This window comes from Carassius gibelio, chromosome B19, assembly GCF_023724105.1.
Source record: "Carassius gibelio isolate Cgi1373 ecotype wild population from Czech Republic chromosome B19, carGib1.2-hapl.c, whole genome shotgun sequence".
Classification (NCBI taxonomy): Eukaryota; Metazoa; Chordata; class Actinopteri; order Cypriniformes; family Cyprinidae; genus Carassius; species Carassius gibelio.
This window is the reverse complement of record NC_068414.1, coordinates 13,206,837-13,225,438: the sequence shown is the minus strand read 5'-3', so window position 1 is coordinate 13,225,438 and position 18,602 is coordinate 13,206,837. Positions and strand designations below refer to the sequence as shown.

The following is an 18,602-nucleotide window of genomic DNA, read 5'->3' as shown; positions in this document are numbered from 1 at the left end:
ACGCATCCGTCTAACCGTCTGTATTTCACAACATTAACCATTACTGAACACACTCCTCAAACACTGCAGTAAGTTCAATCTACCGCATTCGGGGAAATCTAAACAAGAGGCAGTGAGTGTTATGGAAAGCCGGAGCAGAGCGTGGTGAGAGTCCTGCCACTAGAGCAGCTGAGCCCAAAGCCCACCAGGCGGACCGGCGAGGGTCCGGCTCGCTTCCTTTAAAGGAAATATCCCACAGCTGTGTAAACCAGGAGGGTTTACTCCAGAGGAACTCCCCATCGCATGACAGGGGCGGGAGCTGGGAAGCAGGAGAAGCTCGGGACAGAGTTTACTACGAAAGCAGCTGGTTAATCACTGGTAAATATTGACTTTAACCAGCCTCATGACTCTATCCTACGGTTTCAGTCAACACACAAGTCTGAAACCATGGACAACCCCAGTGTGCATCCCACCAAGAACAGACGAACAGTCTTAAACAACAACATCAGGGTCTTTACCATTCAGATAGAGAGAGAGAGAGAGAGAGGGGGAGAGAGAGAAAGCTGGAAGTGTTTGACAGCATTTCTTCAATTACTATGCAATTCTAATTACACGCTGTACACCAAATTGCCATCTAAAAGCTCATTTCCTGCCCAGCGTGCAGCAGTGGGGGAAACTCCAGGGCGTAGCTGCTCCAGCTCTCCTCCCAAAATCCCATGGAGATGGAATTCTGAAATACTGACATGTCAGAAACGCAGATTTGGTTCTGGATTGTGAGCAAGATGTGAGGTGACCCCAGGTGATTGGGCGTCAGGGCCAGTGTCAGGCTCAAGGTGGAGGTAGATACGAGTCCTCAGGCCAAGTTAAATGAATGGGATTACAGGAAACTTCCCACCCACTATCCATAACTCTCACACACACATGCATTCCAAAGGAGGGGAAAAACCCCAGGCCCATGGGACAATGGGAAGAACATTTGTTTTAAAATTCTCATTTCTTCAAGCCCTGCTTTCTCATTCTGTTCTGCCATGTGAAATCCAGCACTGATGCATTTCAGCGTACAGCTGCCAACGCTTGGCATGAAGTGGCCCGCGTGAAACTGTACACTGCTAGACACATGAGCGCATTTAATCCACATAACACTGTATAGCATGCTTGGTCAACAGCCCTCTATTTCTGACCCGTTTTCATTAATGTTTCACCTAAGCTTTTTTCCATATGTCACAAACCTCAAAAAGAAATCCAATCGGTTTTTAAAGGGACAGTTTACACAAAAAAGACAATTCAGACATCATTTATTTGGCTTGAAGCCATTCCAACCAATACGACTGAAAGTACTAATTGCGACTTTTCATATAACAATTTTGAGGTCTTTTCTCGCAATTGCAAGTCGTAATTCTGACTGTTCTCTAATATTTCCGCAATATAAAAAAAATTGGAGCTATAAAGTCAGAATTCCAAAATATAAACTCACAGTTGTGAGCTAAAATGTTAGAATTGCAAGACATAAACCTACAGTTGAGCAATTGTGGCTTTTTTCACGCAATTCAGATTGTTTCTCACAATTCTAACTTTGTAACTGCTATTGTGAGTTCACATCTTGCAATTCTGAGGAAAAACAGGCAGAATTGTGAGATAAAAAGTCACAATTACCAGAAACAAGCTTCCAAACTTTTCTTCTTTTGTGAAAAAGAAAGAAGAAATTTAGCAGATTGTTCATGCTGCTCTTTTCTATGCAATGAAAGGGAATGAGGACTGTCCGGCTATTACATTTTATTTTGCGATCAACAGAAGTAGTCATACTGGTTTTAGGGGAGTAAAATGATGACAAGTTTCTTCTTTTGGGTGAACCATTTCTTTTAATGATCTACAAAAAGATTTAACTTTGAAAATAAAGACCAGGTCAATTAGATATTGCAAAAAGACCATTGCAGGCTTTAGATATCAGTACCCTTAAATGACACACAAGCTTTCACTTAAGTTAAAGAGAGGAATTCAATGGCACAGGACAGAAGATACTCACCGACGACCATGAGAGTGAATTCAAAGCCCCTCTTCACAGACTTTCTGTACACTTGGTTGGGGAGATTTGCGAACCCCACATACCCCTCAAGGTTCTTCTGTTGCTGTAGACCAAACCAAACACAGTCAATGTCTTCAGCAGGCATGACTGACAAAACACTACAAATGAGAAACACGTAGGCGGCCATCTGTCGCAAGCCACGACTGCACACGGTTACTGTTAACACCTTCATGAATCTTGAGAAACATTCAGTTTGACACTAAGATAACAGCATAGAAAACATGGCTAGAAGTATGCATGGGCTTTTTTACCAAGACAAAAGACAATTTAAGAAGTATATTTTTACATTTCCTGAAGAAAACGCGAGTACATGCTAACGAAACAAAAACAATAATCCACGAATATGCACACTTACTGCTACTTTGGAGAGCATTCAGATCATGTTGTTCCACAGATCGATGGATGAATAGATGAAGAGATGATCAGGTTCCACCAGAGGCAGAGAGGCATCCACATAGACAAAATAAAACACAAAGAGACCGAATAAGACAAAGACAGATAACAGCTGAAGTACTTAAAGAGGTCTGCTACTCAGCTTCAACAAAACCTTTGGTCTGTCAATCAAACCAATGAGGACAAAGGCCTGTTATTATTAACATCCACTTGAGGTGAACCAATCACACACAGGTGATCAATCAAAAAAGTCACATTAATACAGGTGTAAATGGCCAATAACACTACTACTTGAGTTTAAGGAAGAAACACATCTGAGGAAGATTCTGTAAATATCAGTTTATTTTAACTGTGTTTTTCCAGTGCTGCGCGAACAAACCACTTCTCTAAACACACAGAATTACAGGAAGGCCAGAAATGGGGCTTTAGCACTAGACTTTCACAGTAAACTCATCTCACTGAATGAACCAGGCCTTCCCTGAATGGCATGTTCTTTCTGCTGAAACAGCAAATCATCAAATGCACAGATCGGTGATTGCAGCACATAAAAACCCCAACTCATTTGACTATCAAAACCTTCATGCTATTCTGCTAACACTACAAAAGCAAATGTCCTGGAGGAACTAGACAAGCTTGTGATGAGAATTCAGAAGGTCAGCTACAACGTACAGTAAGAGTATCGAATCAGCTCAGACAACTCATGCATTATATTATTTAGCATTATATAGTCTTCTAAAGTCAGAACAGATCAACATTTATGCTATAGTTATTCAATGGCAATCACATTTTCATAACATCGACAAGACTAGTTTCATAAGACTAAAAAAGGGTGTTTAACAAATACATTACAATACATGTATATTTTCCCTAATACATTAGAATGTCTTTTTAATTTTACAGAAAACACCGACTTTAACGTCTTTCAGTGTAACAACAGTTCAATATATCAAAAAAATCTTGTCAAGCTTATTTAATCCTAACATCATTGCATGACACTAAAAGAGTATTACAGCCCCCAAAAACTAGTTGATTGTCATTCTAAAATGCAAATAACTGGAGGTCAGAATGTACACGTCGTTTAATTTTTACATAAATATATCCGTTAAACTGAATGGTCATGGAACATTTTAGCTAGGGCTGGGCAATGTTTCAGGTTTTGTCGATTCATTTGAATTTGATGTTTTTGAATTTGATTATATATATATATATATATAAAAGCATTAGAATTAGACACTTTGTCAAAATGCAAATGCTAACAGTAAAAAGGAACGATACAACTGCATGTTGGTGCACGTGATTAATCGCTCATATCGCTGTGTGCCATTCATGCAGAATACGCTTTTGTGTTGAAAAAGATGTGACACGGGCAGTGGAATAGGAAAAAAAATGCAAGAAGATGCAAGTTGAACGTCTTTTAACTTGAGCGGTGCACTATTAGAATGCCGTTTCATGCATGAGAAGCGAGCGCAACAGTCAAAAGCAAAAGCAATTTTTTTGTTTACAAAAGCAGCGCAATCGGAAAAAACTGTAAAGAACCACTACAGTATGTTTGATATTTCATGCTTTTATCATGATGATAGGCTGCATTGTTTTAACAGAACATTTATAGTTAAAAATAGTCTACTGGTGTTATACCTTGTCATTCTGAATTTGTATTACCTTGACTTTTGAGAATTTTTTTAAAGCATTTTCTTCATATTATTTCTGAACATAATGTGGATAAGACATGTTTGTTCAAGATGTAGTTGTTCATGCAATTTTTCTGCTAAATTTATTCTTAAATAGGGCTGGGTATTGTTCAAAACGTTTAGATCCGGTGCCAATTTCGATACCTCAGTTTACGATACTTTTTTCGATACCATATGTTTTAAAATCCATTTCAACATCAACACAAATACATTAAACGCAAAACTTTTATTTTTTCACTTTAATTAAAACAAATTCTGGTAACACTTCACACTCAGAATATAATTATTAATACAACTGGTTGTGTTTTTTTGGATAGGGGTGCGCCAGCAGACACTCAGGATTGGTATCAATCCTAACTTGGCCAAATTTAACAAAAAAAGAGAAAGCTTTTTGCCACAACATGAACATATTATAAATAAATAAACAAACAAATGATATTGTGTACAGGCTAATATTGAACCAACTAAAATGCAAAGGAATGTAAAAATAAAAAAAAACTTTTTAGTGCAAAATAAAACTGTATTTTTGGGTTAAAGAACATTTCATGACGTCTCAGACAACTGTACTTTTGTGGCTACTGTGGGTTAATTATAAACACTATGGTTAACTCATATTTACCATAGTAAAAACATGGTACATTTTCTTTAGTTTATAATTAACCCACAGTAGCCACAAATGTACAGTTGTCTGAGAAGTCATAAAATGTTCTTTAACATCATGAACCATTAAATGTAGTCATCGTTCTGCTATGGTTTATTTTCATAATAGGTAAACACAGGTCACAAGTTAAAACGGTCACATTTCCTTGGTTCAGCAGCTGCATGATGTGACGCCAAGAGTCCTGTCTTGAATCTAGAGATGATTCAGTGTAGATCAGTAGCTCGGTGGTTTGTTTCTGTCGTCTTGCGGTGCGCCGTCTTTTAGCACGTCTTCGAAACCCGCGCCAACACAGACGTAGTTTATTTTTATTTTTTTGTTTATCCTACTTACTTCAGCCGCGAAACGGGCGAGAATACTAATAACTTGTAATCTTTACAAGAATATCAGAGTCATGCAATGAGCATGTCTGCATTTATTAGACACTTAATATCACATCAGTTTGTGCTTTCAGAATCGCAGAATCTGCTGCCGTCGTTCCAGCTCATCTGCAGCGGAGACTTAAACAAAGAAGTTAATAACACGGTAACCAGTTAAACCGTAACACCGGCTTTGGTTGCAATACTCTAATCGCATATGTTGCAATTTGCTGACTTGACAACCACTTTTATAAAGTGTAGCCACCCTTTAGACCACTTTGGCATTGTAAAATGGAAACATTTTGAGAAAAAACAACTACACTTGTGTTGTGTGACTGCGAGTATCTTCAGAATTGGATTGGATTGGACAGCCAATCACTGCAAATATAGGTCATTACATGCACGTATGCTACAAGCTCACACAGACACAGCCACTTGTCAAAAATAAAACGCAGCTTGGCTTTTGGAACTGAAATTTGGCACCGAAAGATAAATAATCTTTCGATACTCAAAGTATCGAAGTTTTTCGTTCGATACAATAAAGGCATTGAAGTTCGGTACCTAGCCCTATACTTGAATAAGTAGTCATTCAGTTATAATCACATTCACACAATCCAAAAATACAACCACATTATAATCAATTTTACATCTTATGCAAACCAACGCCATTTAACATAAAGTGCATTTAAATGCACTTTAAATAATCATTTTCATTGGAAACAAAGCAAAAATACAACTTCCAATTCCTATACCAACTGACTTCTACTATGATTTTGCCAGTCTGATTTCTGCCAAGTCGAACAAATGTTTCCTTTTCAGGTGAACCATCCCTTTAAGATGGATTATTACTGCATTTATGTTGTTTGTCTTGGAGATTTTGTCCTCTCTTACTCTATTCTAACCACCCACACAATGAATAAGCAATGCTCTTTCCTGAAACTACAAATGAAAGGCTGTTACAAATATCCTGCACCACTTCCTGCTGATGTTATCGTTGGGTGTTCTTCTAGAGGGCAGGTGTGAGGTGTGAACACACGAATACACGCAGGGGAAGTCCGATCTCACGGGGGGAAACTGAGAGGACCTATTCCTTCTTCAAGGCTAAAAGCCTGTCAAAGCCGAGACGCTCAGCATATTTGAAGGGGAACCTCTCAATGAACCATTACAGTAAATGGTCCAATGCAAATTTGGATGGTCTAAACAACACACCAGCAAAAACTAAAATAAAAGCTACATTCATTCCCTGTGGTGAGGCATTGACAGATATAGTCCACAATGATTCACAACAGCTAAAATAAAAACATGCCAGGGATTTTTTCACCACACATATGATATAAATGATTGCATCTCAAGGTCACATTCTGGGTCACTGATGTAGGTTATTATGGGATAGACAGATGCCTTCATTCAGTATATGGCCATTAATGTAAAAGCTTAATCAAGTTTCATTGAGTGTCTTGTTCATTCCACAGAACAGATAAAGGTAACAGGTCTGAAACATCAGGAGAGTGAGTAAATGATGAGAGAACTTTCGCTTTTGGGTTAACTATCCCTTTTCGATGACACCAAAACCATAACCTTGTAGAGATCTAAAGGGAAGATGAGAGCGAGAGAGTGGCTGCAGTCCTGAAACATGTTTTTGTATGTGGCTTAACTGCCGGAAGAGATGTGGTAGCCTGAACACAAGCATAAAGACAGACAGACAGAAAGGCAAAGCAATGACAAGGAGTAAATGAGATACAGCCATACACATTTCTGACAAGACACGTTTCCGACTAGCACTTCACAGGATGTGACTGACTCGCAAGTCCAAAATGAACTGCAAGCTGCACAAATCATACAGACGCATAAAAAATGTATTCATACAAAAGGGATAATGACCATAAACCAGTGTATTTTGATGTGTGCAATAAAAAACAAAAAAAACCTGAATACCAGGGTAGAGCCTTTTTACTATTTAGCGCTAATCACAGAACCAGATTTACTGACTAGATTTACTGACCGCGTGATCATATCGTTAGATATAGCGCCCAGCCCTACTTTGAACTTATTTATTTTCTTTCAAATTATTCTGTGTTCCGTGTTAATGATTTAATTAAGATTTAATTAGTGGTCGGGCGATATATTGCACTTTTGATTTATCTCCAAATTGGATGATATTGTTTAATATATAATCAATTCCATTGTATTGACTTGATTTTGTGATTCCATCTTCATTTTCCGTATCATGGAAATCATACTGTGGTACTAGGATCTTGTCGGCTCATCGCAACAGCATGTGAGCAAAGCATGCCGTCTCGGTCTGGTTTTATCATCACACACTCAATGAAAGCAGCCAGACAATACACCCCATTAAAAGGCTATTCTGACCACCCACAGTTCAGACACATTCTCTCTCAAGATTTCAGCTGTAAACTATTCACTTAACATCCCACTCAAGGGCTGGAAAGTCACTATCACACCTGCATCCAGGACCAAAATGGATTCACGTCCACACCAAAGAGACGAATCCCAGCTGTTTTCATGTCATCCTGATTTCTTCCCTTTCGATGTAGGATAAAATCCACGGAATTTAGGATCAAGTTCAACTGTATTTCTGTTTTATGAAGCATCAGGACTACCCAAGGAAAACATACACGCTCACATGCGAATGGACAGGATTCAAAACAATAGCCATGTGATCCAAACATCAAGGGAATAAATGAAGGAGGGATTCTTCAGCCACACCAGAGATCTCACTCACAGATGATCATGCTGTGTGTTGCTATAGGACAAACTTCTTTAGTAAGCTTCATATGAGATGTTATGATGCTTAAAAGTAAAGGTAAAATCAGCTAATCTACATGCAACACCTTAAATATGAACTTTATGATAAAGTCTGCATGAATCAAAATGGACTCTTTGTGCTTTGTAAGCACACATCAATAGAAATTTGATGAAGAAATTATCCATCTCTCTATGTATCTATCTATCCCTCTATCCATCCATCTCTCTATCCCTCTATCCATCTATCTATCTACCTACCAATCTATCCATCCATCCATCCCTCTATCTATCTATCTATGCATCCCTCTCTCCATCTATCTATCTATCCATCCCTCTATCTATCCATCCCTCTATCTATCTACCTATCTATCCATCCATCCCTTTAGCTATCTATCCAGCCCTCTATCTATCTATCTATCTATCTATCTATCTATGCATCCCTCTCTCCATCTATCTATCTATCCATCCCTCTATCTATCCATCCCTCTATCTATCTACCTATCTATCCATCCATCCCTTTAGCTATCTATCCAGCCCTCTATCTATCTATCTATCTATCTATCTATCTATCTATCTATCCATCCATCCATCTATGTGACTAATCCATTGTTCTGCACAGTCGTCTATAGGCTATATACTAGATCTATACATACGGGTATTTATCTGTCTGTGTCTGTGTGTGTGTGTGTGTGTGTGTGTGTGTGTTTAATTAGTGCTGTGTAAACTGTAGGAAGGCGCCTGATCTACTGCAACACACACATTTGAATATTTCTCCAGAGCTGAGAGTGACTGACACAAGGAGGTGTTTCTCTGTCTGGCCACAGCACTGCATTCACTGCTCAAGCCCATCCTACCGGTGTTTTCGCGGACAAAATATTGTCGTAATGCCATATTTTGTTCAATATGGCATTTTTAAATACAAGTTACGGTTACAATGAAAATAGCACAGCACAATGATTAAGTAATATGGCGTTACGGTCTGATACATTCATTGTACCACCCCACAGTACGGGTTTGTAAGCATAACCATTAAAATAAAATACTTTTACTGGAAAAGAGACAGTAATTTGTGTGATAACGACATACAGAGTGAAGACTAGGCTGAAACAGTAACGTTAGCTCGAGCTGATCTATTAACACGTTCAGGAAACGCATCTGCCGCGCGCAACAACGCACGCGAATTCAGAACACACCGCACAAACAAAGCGATAAATCTGCTAACAGAAGAGTTTAACCAATCGCAAGTTTAACAAAGCGACGGAGACTAAATACTCACCCATTCTGCCGGCCGCCTCTGTAACCGATCTGTCGCCGATCGACATTCCCTTTCTCCAACTCACGGTCCGGCCCACGGGCGTACGTCACATTTCTTGCGTAGTCTCCCTTGACAACCACCGGGGCTACGGCGGAGGCGCATCTTTGGTGAATAACGTCCGCACAAATCTCGCGATATTTCATGCAAGCCACACGCGGGGTACGATTCAAACGCGAGAAGTTTGTCCTGGCATTATATATCGGACGGACAATACATCTGCTTGTTGCTGCTTGCCAACAAGTCTCGGAAAGCTTAACAGCTTTATTTTTACGTTCACAAAATAATAAAAAACAAGAAACAAGGCATTGACAAAAAGAAGAATGTTGCAGTAAATACTATTACATATAAGAATGTACATACAAAATATTGTACATAAATATTGTAGAATAAAAAGATACAGTATATAGGAGGCTGTTTGGCACTTTAAAGGCCTATTACCGTCTCTTTTTCTTTTATATCGGAAATCATTAGAATATTATTAAGGAAAGATAATGTTCCATGAATATATTCAGTAAATTTAATAACGTAAATATATCAGTTTTTGTTATTAGTAATATGCATAGCTAAGGACTTTATTTTGACAAGTTTAAAAGCGATTTTATAAATATTTAGATTTTATTTTATTTTATTGTTGCACCATCAGATTCCAGGTTTTCAAATAGTTGTATCTCAGCCAAATACTGGCATTTCCTAACAAGCTTATGTATTCAGCTATCAGGGGATCTATTCATCTCAATGCCAGTGTTGGTCTGGCTGAAGACCTGTATCTGACTCAGTTCCGTTGATTTAATTACACTGATTATTTACTGCAGTGAGAAGAGAGAAGCAATGCTGCCAGCTGCTGGCTAAAGATATAGCAACAGTGCTGGGTAGATGGTTACAACTCCAATCCATTACTTATTGCATGAAGAAAATTGCAGTTACTAACATAATCTGGATTACACATATTTAGTTATGTAGTTTCTGATTACTTTTAGACCTAACTCATTTATCAAATAAAGTTAAATGGGATTCTTGTGTACCATATTCTGTAAAGAAAAAGAGAGAGAGAAGCTATACTTCATGCAGGTAGTTTATTTAGAAAGGAAAATTTAAAAGAAAAAAACATTTACTGCCACTGTGTGAATAATACAAAATCATGTAATCCATAAAAAAGTAACTGTAATCTGATTATGAGCATTTTAAAACATGATATAATCAAATTACAAGTAGGTCTGCTTCATTTTTGGGGGGAATCTGATTGTGTAATCCAGATTACATTGCAATTACTACCTGTTTGTTAATATATTAATATTAAATAAAATTCCTATATAATTGGTCATATATGAAAAACTACTACTACAGTTCCATCAAATTAAATAAATACTGTAAATAACATACAAAAGTACATTTAATGCCTGCCAGCATTTGCACCATGGCGATAGTGTTGCATAATAGTTCATTTTGAACAGACCCCTTTTTAAGGAAAAAGCATAGGATACTATATGAGTGCTAAGTGCAAAATATTACAAAAATCATTAATAAGTTAATAAGAATTCCCTTAAGTTCAGTTATGCATTGCTAAGTCCTTTGCAAGTATTTAAAATGGATCAATGCATTTTTTTGGCCTTTAGTTTTATGACCGCTTTCAAAGATCATTGTAAATGTCAGCAAGAGGTATACTTTTCCATTTTTGTTTGGAAAAGTTATAACAAAAGACTAAACAAGTTCATTTATTGCATTAGATACAAGATCTACATCATAAATACAAACCTAAATCAAACAGAAAACAAGACACTGAATAATTCAGTGGTTTTGCCAGCTTGGTCTCTCTTCAAAGCCACTCTGCAGAAAAACAGAAATGTAAAAATTATTATTTACGGTTTTAAACGTCTCCAGTCATTGACCAAACTTTAATTGAGAGACTGACTAAAATAAATCCATTGCAGTTGCTTTGATTTACAATGCTCCTCAGCTCCTGCTTGTGTCATGGGATCAGCAATGTTCTTCTCCAGGTCTTCTATGCGTGTTCCCATCTCGTCCAGTTCAGGCGTTAAGGAAAACCCTCAGTTCTTTGTGTAGCACAGGGGGTCTCCAAACCTGCTTCTGCGAGCTACCGTCCTGCAGATTAAAGATGTTCAGGAACTGGACCGGAAGTCTGCAGGACGGTGGTAGAGTTCAGATCCAACCCTGTTTCAGCACACACACCTGTAGTTTTCAAAGAATCCCGAAGCACTTGATTATCTGGATCAGATTTTGTTTTATTAGGGTTGAAGCTGAACTCTGCAGGACTGTGGCCCTCCAGCAACTGAGTTTTACATCCCTGTAATAAATATTTTCACACAGAATGAAGTATGCATAGTAACAAGTCGAGTCGAGATAATGTTTTTGAATGACTTCATGTACAGTAGCTATACTGTTCAAAAGTTATGGGTATAGATATATGATTTTAAAGGTTTTTGGCTGCAATTATTTGATGAAAGAAATAGAGTAAAAACAGTAATATTGTGAAATATTATTACAATTTCAAAGAACCATTTTCTATTGTGATATATTTTAAAATGTGATTTTATTCCTATGATCAAAGCTGTATTTTCAGCATCATTAGTGTCACATGATCCTTCAGAAATCATTCTAACCTGCTGCCCAAGAAACATTTATTATAATTAAAACAGATGTGCTGCTAAATATTTTAATGGAAACCATGATAGACCTACATTTTACATTTACATTTACATTGCAAATCTATTTGGCGTTAATATACCTTATACATTACATTTGGATTTCGAAGGGATCAGACACAAATATTCCTTCACAAGTGTAAAACATTTTGAGATCAAGTCAGATCATGTCTGAGTCTAACATGTGGTGTTAAATATAATCCTCACAATCCGAAATATTGAGTTTATATGAAGATCAATACAAGGAAACTCGACTGGTGATAGGACCGCGCGTCTCATGAATATGTAATGAGCGTTCTGTGACGTATGCAACACGGAAGTACTGTTATGAGCTTTCAGCCAGCTGTAGCAGTAGCAGAGAGGATCACAGTGGCTTTAAAATGTTTTACAGCGCTCTGTGTATCTCTGTAATACAGGAGATAAACTTCATATAACACGGACCCACGCTGAGGATCCGTTCCCATCGATTTAGCAAGTATTTCTTTGCTGGAAAGCGGAATCACTATATCCAATGAATCAGTGGATGTTGCCTGGGTTAATGAAAGTATATTTACTGCCGTTGTTTAGAAAAATATACATCCAACAACAAAATAGTAATGTGATTTAGGTGTTATTGCATTAGTGGGCTAGTCATTGCATTGAGTTGATTTTAATTGTAAGAGACAGCAGCTGCATCTCAGAGATGGATGAAGTGGTTGTGGATCAGATCATGAATGTTGCTCATCAAGCGGTGTCTTGGATCGCATCTGTTGCCATCATATTTGGAGGGGTGGTGCCATACATCCCTCAGTACAGGGACATCCGCAGGACCCAGAATGCTGAGGGGTTCTCCACATATGTGTGTCTGGTGCTGCTGGTGGCCAACATACTGAGAATACTCTTTAGGTGAGTTATTATATCTCAACCTTCATGTCTGGAGACACAACAAGACTATAGGCTACAGTTATATGAGCAAACCATACAAACACATGATCTGTCTATAATCCACTATAATGTGTGTTCAAGTGCTGTCAAATCAGTTAATCACATCTGAAATAAAAGTTTTTGTTTACATTATATATGTGTGTGTTGTGTATATTTAGCCTTTGTTTATGTATAAATACACACATGGACCTATGCATACATTTAAGAAATATTTCGATGTATTTTAGGGCTGTAACATTATTAGTCTGGATTAATCAATTCAAAATAAAAGTTTATGTTTACATACTATATGTCTGTGTATAGTTATTATGCATATATAAATAAATACACACATACAGCATATATTAAAAAAAATTACATGTATATATTTATATTCTTGTCATGTTTTTCTTAAATATACAAATGCTTGTGTGTGTTTATATATAGATCATAATATCACATACATCACATCACATTATGTACACAAAAACATTTATTTTCGATGCGATTAATCACTTGACAGCACTAATTTTACATATTATTTTCTGTAATAAACGAATATAACTTTGAGCCATTCTCCCATCTAGCCACTTCATTTTTATTATTATTTTTTAAATATCTGAAACTTTTCTATTCTTAAGCTCTGAAATATATCTGCAAGATATTTAATCAAATATGGAAAGATATTTAAATATTTCTGTTTTCACATTTGTATTAAGTATATACATTTCAAAGATTGGTGATTTTAAAAAAAGGATATACAAAAGTCTTACCAGTTGTTTGGTACAAACCTACTGATGCGCATAAATGAAAAAAAAAATACTTGTAGCTTACCCCTTGGCTACTGTAAAGGAAACAGAACAAGGCAGGAGAAACAGAGAAATATACAGTCCCTAACAAAAACAATTAAAGGAAATTTAACTGGTTAAAAGATTGTAGGAATATTACAGTATTTGGTGCTTTTCTCTGAGCAGTTTATATGTGTGTGTTGTTATGATTCTGTCAGGTTTGGACGTTTCTTTGAGACTCCGCTGCTCTGGCAGAGTATAATCATGATCATCACGATGTTAATCATGCTGAACCTGTGCACCAGCGTCCGCTTGACCTCTGAACTCAACACCAAACGCCGCTCCTTCACAGGTGCCAAACTTCATGACTCTTTACCGCCTCGGTCCAGTTTAGTTTGAACTGAGCTATTGAATTCCAGTACATGGTACAGTCACATGGTCAGGGTCTTTCTCTGAGCGCGTCTCGTGTGATTATCATACAAGAAGGGCCTCTGAAGTGGATGAACTTTGAACGGCTGGAACATCAGTCTCAGCTTTATTTATAGTTGGGGTGTGATACATAGTTAACAAAATATGAGTTTGTTCTCTTAAACTGAGCACGAGCACTGAACTTTGCATGTATTGTACTTATTTCTAAGAATAATATGTAATGCAGTATATAGGAAGTAATGCTTCAATCAAAAGTAATGCTTAGTGTTTCTAAGTCCACATACTGCTGAATGAAGAATGTGCTTATTTAGAAACACATTTGTTAGCGCTAATAGTCTCTCGTTCTTCTGTTTGCAGAGGACATCCTGTTGAATCAGTTTTTATCTGTTAGTGTAAAGTCGTACCCAAGTGTGTCTTTATGGGTTGACAGTTGTCTTATATTTTAAAAAATGCATAATAGTGGCACTTTAAGGTTCCCATGATCTCGCTTTGAACAAACCCATTTGCTACACATAAAAATGAATGAACGTCTTGTATAACTTTTAACAGAAGAGAAGTCTTTCATAGTTGCCAAGGCTGCATCTATTTGATAAAAAAAATTCAGTTAACACAGTAATATTGTGAAATATAATTACAATTTAAAATGACTGTGCTCTGTTTGAATATGTTTCAAAATGTAATTTATTCCTATGATGCCAAGCTTAATTTTCAGCATCATAACTCCAGTTTTCAGTGTCACATGGTCCTAGAAACATTATTATCACAGTTGAAAACAGTTTTGCTAAATATTTTTGTGCAAACCGTGGCTTCTTTCGAAAACAATCTTAATGATTCCTACCTTCCGACTTGTAGCATATTTGGAAAAAATTTTGATTAAAAATTACAGAATGTTTTGCTTAAGAAAAATTAAACTTATGATCTTGAAAATGAAATGTCACATATTATAATTGTACTAAAAATATGTTTCTTTTTCTTTATGAAAAAAAGTTCCTTAACAGCTGCTTTTAGGGTGAAATATGACATGTTTTCATGAGTTTCATTCCTTCAGGGCTTTTTGTGTCCTCGTGAAGATGGAGCGATGCAATCTCCCTGTTCTTATTTTTGGTTTATTTGTCTTATTTGTCTGAAGCAGCAGACAGTAAGGATGAAGAAATCAAAGTTTCTAAGAGGCTCTTTCTGGGTATGTTCCCCTCAAAACAGTCTGATGTTATAGATTTTTTATTTCATCCATCATCCACCGCGCTCATTTCCTCCCAGTATGACCTGTACAGAACCTTATGCTCCTCTAATCCTGTCATTAATTCACCACTCTCTATGGAGTCAAAACAGGGCCACATATACTTGCAGAAGAATTGAAGTTTTGCAAAACAAAATGAAAGTACTGGGAAAAAAATGCTTTTTGCAAACAATAATAAAGAATTGCAAAAGGAAATTAAATATTGCAAGATGAAATAAGTTTTGCAAACAAAAATGAAGAATCACAAATATAAATGAAACAATGAAAAGCAATAATTTTTCATTGTTTTACATTTGCAACTCTGCTTTTATTTTGCATCTCAGTCAAGTTTTAGCTTGTGATAGTTTTTTTTTTTTTTTTTTTTACAAATAAACTAGTAGATATGGGCATGGAAATTATGTATTGCAAAACCTTAATGAATACAATCATTTCATTTACTTCTTTATTTTAATTCTTTATTTTTGTTTGCAGTTTGCAATTTTGCATTTATTGTTTCTCAATACTTTCATTTTCATTTGCAGAAATTGTATTTTCTTTTGCAACACTTCAATTCTTTTTCAATAATTATATGTGTATGTGGCCCTGTTTTGACTCCATAACTCTCTATTAACCCTGAAGTTTCACTTGCATGTATCTAAAACAGACATTAAAGTATAAGAATGAACTACAAACGCATGTTTCATTAGTGATAGATGCAGTTTTGCATTTGCATTTTGTATTCTGTTGATTTGAATGATGAAATTCCAGTGTTGCACGCAAATAGATATCAGTTAAATTTAAATCTGTTTGTGTATGAAGTAATTCAGTTTTCATGCCTCTAACAGCTCATTTAACTGGTTGCCAAATCAGTAATTGAGTAATATTTCACACCGCTGCATGTTGTGCTATATTATACTGCTGCATACTTCTTGATGCCTTTATGATTTAACCCTTTAACACTCTGAAGAGTGCCGCATGGCTTTGGCTGCTGTACTATTGATGATTGCATTGTCTCATGAGGGTCTACTAACAGAGTTAACGGACACATGTTTTCACTGAAAGCGCACTCTTGGCACTCTTGGCACTCTTGGTTTTTGTTGCTGTACATGAACAGCAGGTGGCGTTAGTGCTTCATACCTGAGATCTGCTCTTGTACAGTCTGATTGATGCACTCCCACGTCTGCAGACTTTCTGCACATATGTGCACCGATTTTAATTTATACTCATAACTGTGTCCTCCATCTGAGGGCATTTGGTGTTTTTGGAGAGAATTCAACTGGGTTTTGAAGAAAGCATCTTATTATTGACTGCAGACGATGCCAGATGTCAGGTGTTAGCAGCACATGTGCTGGAGTTGCTGTTTAATATGCGCTTGTGTCTCTTTGAGGTCCTGTGGTTGTCGGGCAGCTGCTGTGAATGACGTCTCCTCTCACTGGAGCAAATGTGACGGTCTTCAGTCCAGTTTTAGGATCAGGCATTTAACCTTGAACTCCCTTCACCGCTTCAATAGAGTTTGACCAGAAAAAGAAAGTAGTTTCTTCTGTTTACGCTGCTCTGGCTGGAGCAGTTATGAGGTTTGGGTGAACTATTGTATTAGGGCTAATGTCTGATTATCAGTTTCATGTTAACTCAGTATATTACCCTTGAAATAGGATAGAATTTTATCGACAGAAACCTTAAATATTGATATATTAATTAGATTTGTTTTGAGATTCCAAAACGTATTCGGTAAAAACCCTATTTATTATGCGGTCACTGTAGTTATGGATTTCAGTTTGATTTCTTGATTTTATGCAATTTTTCACAATTTAATCTAGATTAGCTGTAGTTCATTTCAAAACAGTCATTTATTAATTTTAAATGCTTTTCAAGAGGTAGTTCATTTAAAAATGAAAAATTAGTAATTATTATTCACCCTGGTGTGTTTTTTTTGTAAATACTGTATGAATTTCTTTCTTTGGGGAAATTTTGAAAAATGTCCTGTTCATGCTTGTCCATATAATAATAGTGAGAAGCAACCAACATCCAGATAAAAAAATAAATAAATAAAAGTGTTCTGATGGTATACAATAGTTTTTTTTTTTTTTAAACAGGCCAATAATGTATTACCCCAAATAATTTTTTCATTAATTCAATAACATTTTTAAGGTGCTGTATTAATGACCTTGTGCCAGTGCAAGCAGATTTCTTTTTCTTTTTGTTGTTTGAAAAAGCAAGTAGGGCATATCATTAGAACAACACCAGGGTGGATAAATGATGACATAATTTATATTTGGGGAACTATCCTTTTAAGTCATCCTGTTCTAATTTAAGGAGCCCCGCACATGACATGCAAGAAAAAATAAATAAATTGCACGCACAATTTATAAATCGAGTGAACGGAATAGTAAATCAAGGGAACGCAATAGTGATCGTGTGCACGTTTTAGTACACTGAGGGAACGAATTAGTAAATCGTGCCCACAATTTATTTATTTTTTCTTGCATGTCATGTGCGGGGATCCGTACTTATTTAAGGGAAAACAAATATTTATTTGAAATACCCTTTTATTTTATTTTACATAATAATACTTTTTTTTTTTTTTCGAAAAACCATTTTGTTGCAATATTATTTGTGCCTTGTGAGTTTAAATCAGCAATAGGACTGAGGCTATAGTACTTTTTTTCATCTAGCTATAACTAGCAGCTGATGGAAAAGCAGATTTGTTGTTTTCTCTCTCTCTGTGTCACATGTATTGATCATGCATGCCCCACGGCCCCTCACACACCTCATTAGAAGTGTGCTACGCACTCAGGCTGAGAGGTGTTTGCTAATTGCTGCTTTGCTCACAAGCTCATTGATCCAGTGGAACTGAATAATGGAGGTGTGCTCTGATCCATCCAGAGGTCATGGGTCAAGCAGGAATGGGCAGTTTGCTGGTTGAGGGCAGAAATTATATGATATCCGAGCACTCGATAAGTCAGAGTTTTTATCCAGTGCATTCAGATCTCAATTTATCTGTCCATATTTGTCATCCTGGTGATGTCCGTCGTTCAGGCTTGAAGCAGGAGCTGGTTGTTTGCAGTTGATTGGCTGTAATTCAGTCGGCTCTGGCAGAGATTTCTAAATGTGTTTGATGTAGGGCAGACTGCTGGGGTCCTGGTGGTTGAGCATTAATGGACGTAAATGTGCGGCACTCCCACACACAGTCTCACTCCACTGCATTATCCCTACAGGACACCGCAACCGCCTCAATTAGCATCCAGTCACTGCTTTCAGAGAACAGGGTGTTTCAAACAAATGTGTTTCCGAAAACTTCCCAAAAACTGCTCGCTCTGCCTGACTGTACTTGAGTCAAAATTAGCTGACTGTCCATTTTGTCTGAT

The 18,602-nt window shown here is 36.9% G+C and overlaps 2 protein-coding genes across 4 annotated transcripts in view; one reads left to right on the top strand and one right to left on the bottom strand.

Moving 5' to 3' along the window:
* The window catches only part of septin7a (septin 7a), a 32,744-nt gene extending 30,294 nt beyond the window's left edge, over positions 1 to 2,450 (bottom strand). For both annotated transcript variants that reach the window (XM_052585097.1, XM_052585098.1), the window contains exons 1-2: positions 2,418 to 2,450; positions 2,003 to 2,105 (exon numbers count right to left, since the gene is read on the bottom strand). In XM_052585097.1, the coding sequence (XP_052441057.1) occupies positions 2,003 to 2,105; positions 2,418 to 2,435 (121 nt within the window). In that variant the 5' untranslated portion in view covers positions 2,436 to 2,450. The remainder of the gene's footprint in view (positions 1 to 2,002; positions 2,106 to 2,417) is intronic.
* A 9,770-nt stretch (positions 2,451 to 12,220) lies between these two features.
* Positions 12,221 to 18,602, top strand: part of LOC127979590 (solute carrier family 66 member 2-like) — a 34,485-nt gene continuing 28,103 nt past the window's right edge. Inside the window, exons 1-3 of one of the 2 annotated variants that reach the window (XM_052585128.1) lie at positions 12,221 to 12,786; positions 13,811 to 13,944; positions 15,154 to 15,201. In XM_052585128.1, coding sequence (XP_052441088.1) covers positions 12,584 to 12,786; positions 13,811 to 13,944; positions 15,154 to 15,201 — 385 coding nt within the window. In that variant the 5' untranslated portion in view covers positions 12,221 to 12,583. The remainder of the gene's footprint in view (positions 12,787 to 13,810; positions 13,945 to 15,153; positions 15,202 to 18,602) is intronic. The other variant, XM_052585129.1, reaches the window with a different exon arrangement.